The sequence below is a fragment of the Penaeus monodon genome, chromosome 5 (genome assembly GCF_015228065.2).
Source record: "Penaeus monodon isolate SGIC_2016 chromosome 5, NSTDA_Pmon_1, whole genome shotgun sequence".
Lineage (NCBI taxonomy): Eukaryota > Metazoa > Arthropoda > Malacostraca > Decapoda > Penaeidae > Penaeus > Penaeus monodon.
This window is the reverse complement of record NC_051390.1, coordinates 8,500,817-8,503,316: the sequence shown is the minus strand read 5'-3', so window position 1 is coordinate 8,503,316 and position 2,500 is coordinate 8,500,817. Positions and strand designations below refer to the sequence as shown.

Sequence of the window (2,500 nt, the reverse complement as noted above, 5' to 3'; positions counted from 1 at the left end):
TACTCGGGATACTCAGCGTCTTCCAAGCAGTAGGAGAGAGTTGAGTTGGCAGCACATGTTGGGGCAACCGTTGAGTCGCAGTAACCGTGCTCATAGGCATGCTGGTGGCCATAAGCAGGTGCATGATGACCGTAAGCGGGTGCATGATGACCGTAAGCGGGCTGTGGATGATGGCCATATGCTGGGGGATGGACGGAGCCCAGAACGAGTCCGGCGCATGCCAGAACGACCGACTGGAAAACAAAGATTAACATTAGAATAAAACACACTTTTCGCAAAGTCCAATTTCTTCAGATAGTAAAGTGCAGCTACATTTAACTACCAGTATTGTCACAAGTTACCAAAGTAAGAGCCATGGTGAAATGAGCAGATAGATACGAGAATCGCTTCTACTGTCGTCCATTAGTTATTATCGAGTATATATACTCCAGGTATGCTTTGGCCACGCCCACGCACTATGAAGATGCGTGACTCCCAAGGTTAGAAAAGCGTGAAAGTGCATCGTTTCCTGACTCTGTCGCCATTACTTCCCCATTAACACAGATACGCGAACTAATTTCTACCAATTTCACCCTTCTCTATCTTGGAAGGAGAGCAGTAGCTTCAACATACATTCACATTCACAAAGTCACAAAAACACACATATTTAATATATACATATATATACACATGTGTTGGTGTGGATATTTGTATGGATACATATATGAATATTTATGCACTACATGTATATACATACATACATACATACATACATATATATATATAATATTTTATAATATATATATATATATCTATATCTATATATATATATATATATATATATATATATATATATATATATATATATATATATATATATATATATATATATATATATATATATATACATATATAGGGAGGGGCGAGGGTGGATTGACAAGCGAAGGGAACAAAAAAATAGAAAAAAATACTTATTATAGGGGCATTTCTGTGCTATAACTAGACTTAGATATGTTTTATTAATTATATTCTATTTAAAATTGTAGTCCTTCGGAGGGGCAGGGGCAAGCTAGACCTCCAGCCATCCCCTAATTGAAGCCTCTCTCTCTCTCTCTCTTCCTCTCCATCTCTCTTCTCTCTCTCATATATATATATATATATATATATATATATATATATGTATATATATTATATTAAGATATATAAAAATTAAATATAAATATTAATAAGATATATAAACACATGTAAAAAAAAAAAAAAAAAAAAAAAAAAAAAAAAAAAAATATATATATATATATAATATGTATATATTTAAAATATGTATATATGTATATATAGGTAATATATAATGTATATTGTAATATATATAGACACAAATGCACCTGCACACACACACACAAACACACACCACACGCAACATATATTGCAAATATATCAACATGTATAATATATACATATATATATAATATATAATATTATATAATATATAATATATATATATTATATAGTATATATATACGCTATGTATAATGTTTGTTATGTGTGCACGTAAACACAAAGAAACAATATATATAGATATATCCCATTTTTATACTATTTGTTTATCTATTTATATATTGATAATATGTGCATATATATATTTACACTGATATGGATATTCATACTATTTATATATACTATATGTATATTATATGTAAAAGAAACACCGACACACATATACACGCCACACATATACATACATATGGACACATATATATATACTTATGTGTTAAGCATGTACGTCTTTACTCTGGTAATTTACCTGACAGAAATGACATTGGCAAGCTTCGAGAGTGAACGGCAAAGCGATCAAATTTGGGTCTGGCTGCCTGGCAGATTCATGGTCACGTGTGCTTACCACATGCACCCAACCCCCTTCCACTATACCATGCTGTAACTCGTCCCTTCAGTGACCAAGAAATTCGAGATGAATACTGACCATTATAACTTTGTAGGCACTACTGAGTGCCATAAAGAGGGTCTGCATATTGGAGAAATGAGTAAACGGACCGGAGTGTGTGAGGAAAAAGTCATCCGCCTCATCGTCAAGTTCAAGGCCAAGTTCAAGGGAAAGGGAACCGCCACAGGGTAAGCGGCGGTGGCCATATGCCCAAGTTGTCTATTAGAATAATTGTAATATTCTGAAGACGGCAGTTGAAGTGTTAACCAACCTTGACAGCCAGGCAAGGTGAAAATCAAAGCCCTAAACTCTTTGAAACATCGAGTGTTCATACTATTCTGCAAAGCGGTGAGGCGTGCACCAAAGCACAGGCGACCAAGCAGCTGAGTGATAAAAGGACTGCTTTTGTTAAAAGGCACAGTGACTGGGACCTGTATACATATGAGTATTCACACACACACATACATGCATATGCATGTATTAATAAATATATACACAAATGAGCACACGCAGGTGTGTGTATATATATAATAAAAATACATATATACATAAACATGTGTATGTATATATATATATATATAT

At 33.8% G+C, this 2,500-nt stretch overlaps 1 protein-coding gene across 1 annotated transcript in view; it reads right to left on the bottom strand.

Annotated features, from left to right (window-relative positions):
* LOC119572926 (protein spaetzle 3-like) overlaps positions 1-388 on the bottom strand; it is a 1,138-nt gene extending 750 nt beyond the window's left edge. The window contains exons 1-2 of the mRNA XM_037919883.1: positions 342-388; positions 1-233 (exon numbers count right to left, since the gene is read on the bottom strand). The exon at positions 1-233 is cut by the window's left edge and continues 750 nt beyond it. Of these exons, the coding sequence (XP_037775811.1) occupies positions 1-233; positions 342-356 (248 nt within the window). The 5' untranslated portion in view covers positions 357-388. The remainder of the gene's footprint in view (positions 234-341) is intronic.
* Positions 389-2,500: the final 2,112 nt, after the last annotated feature.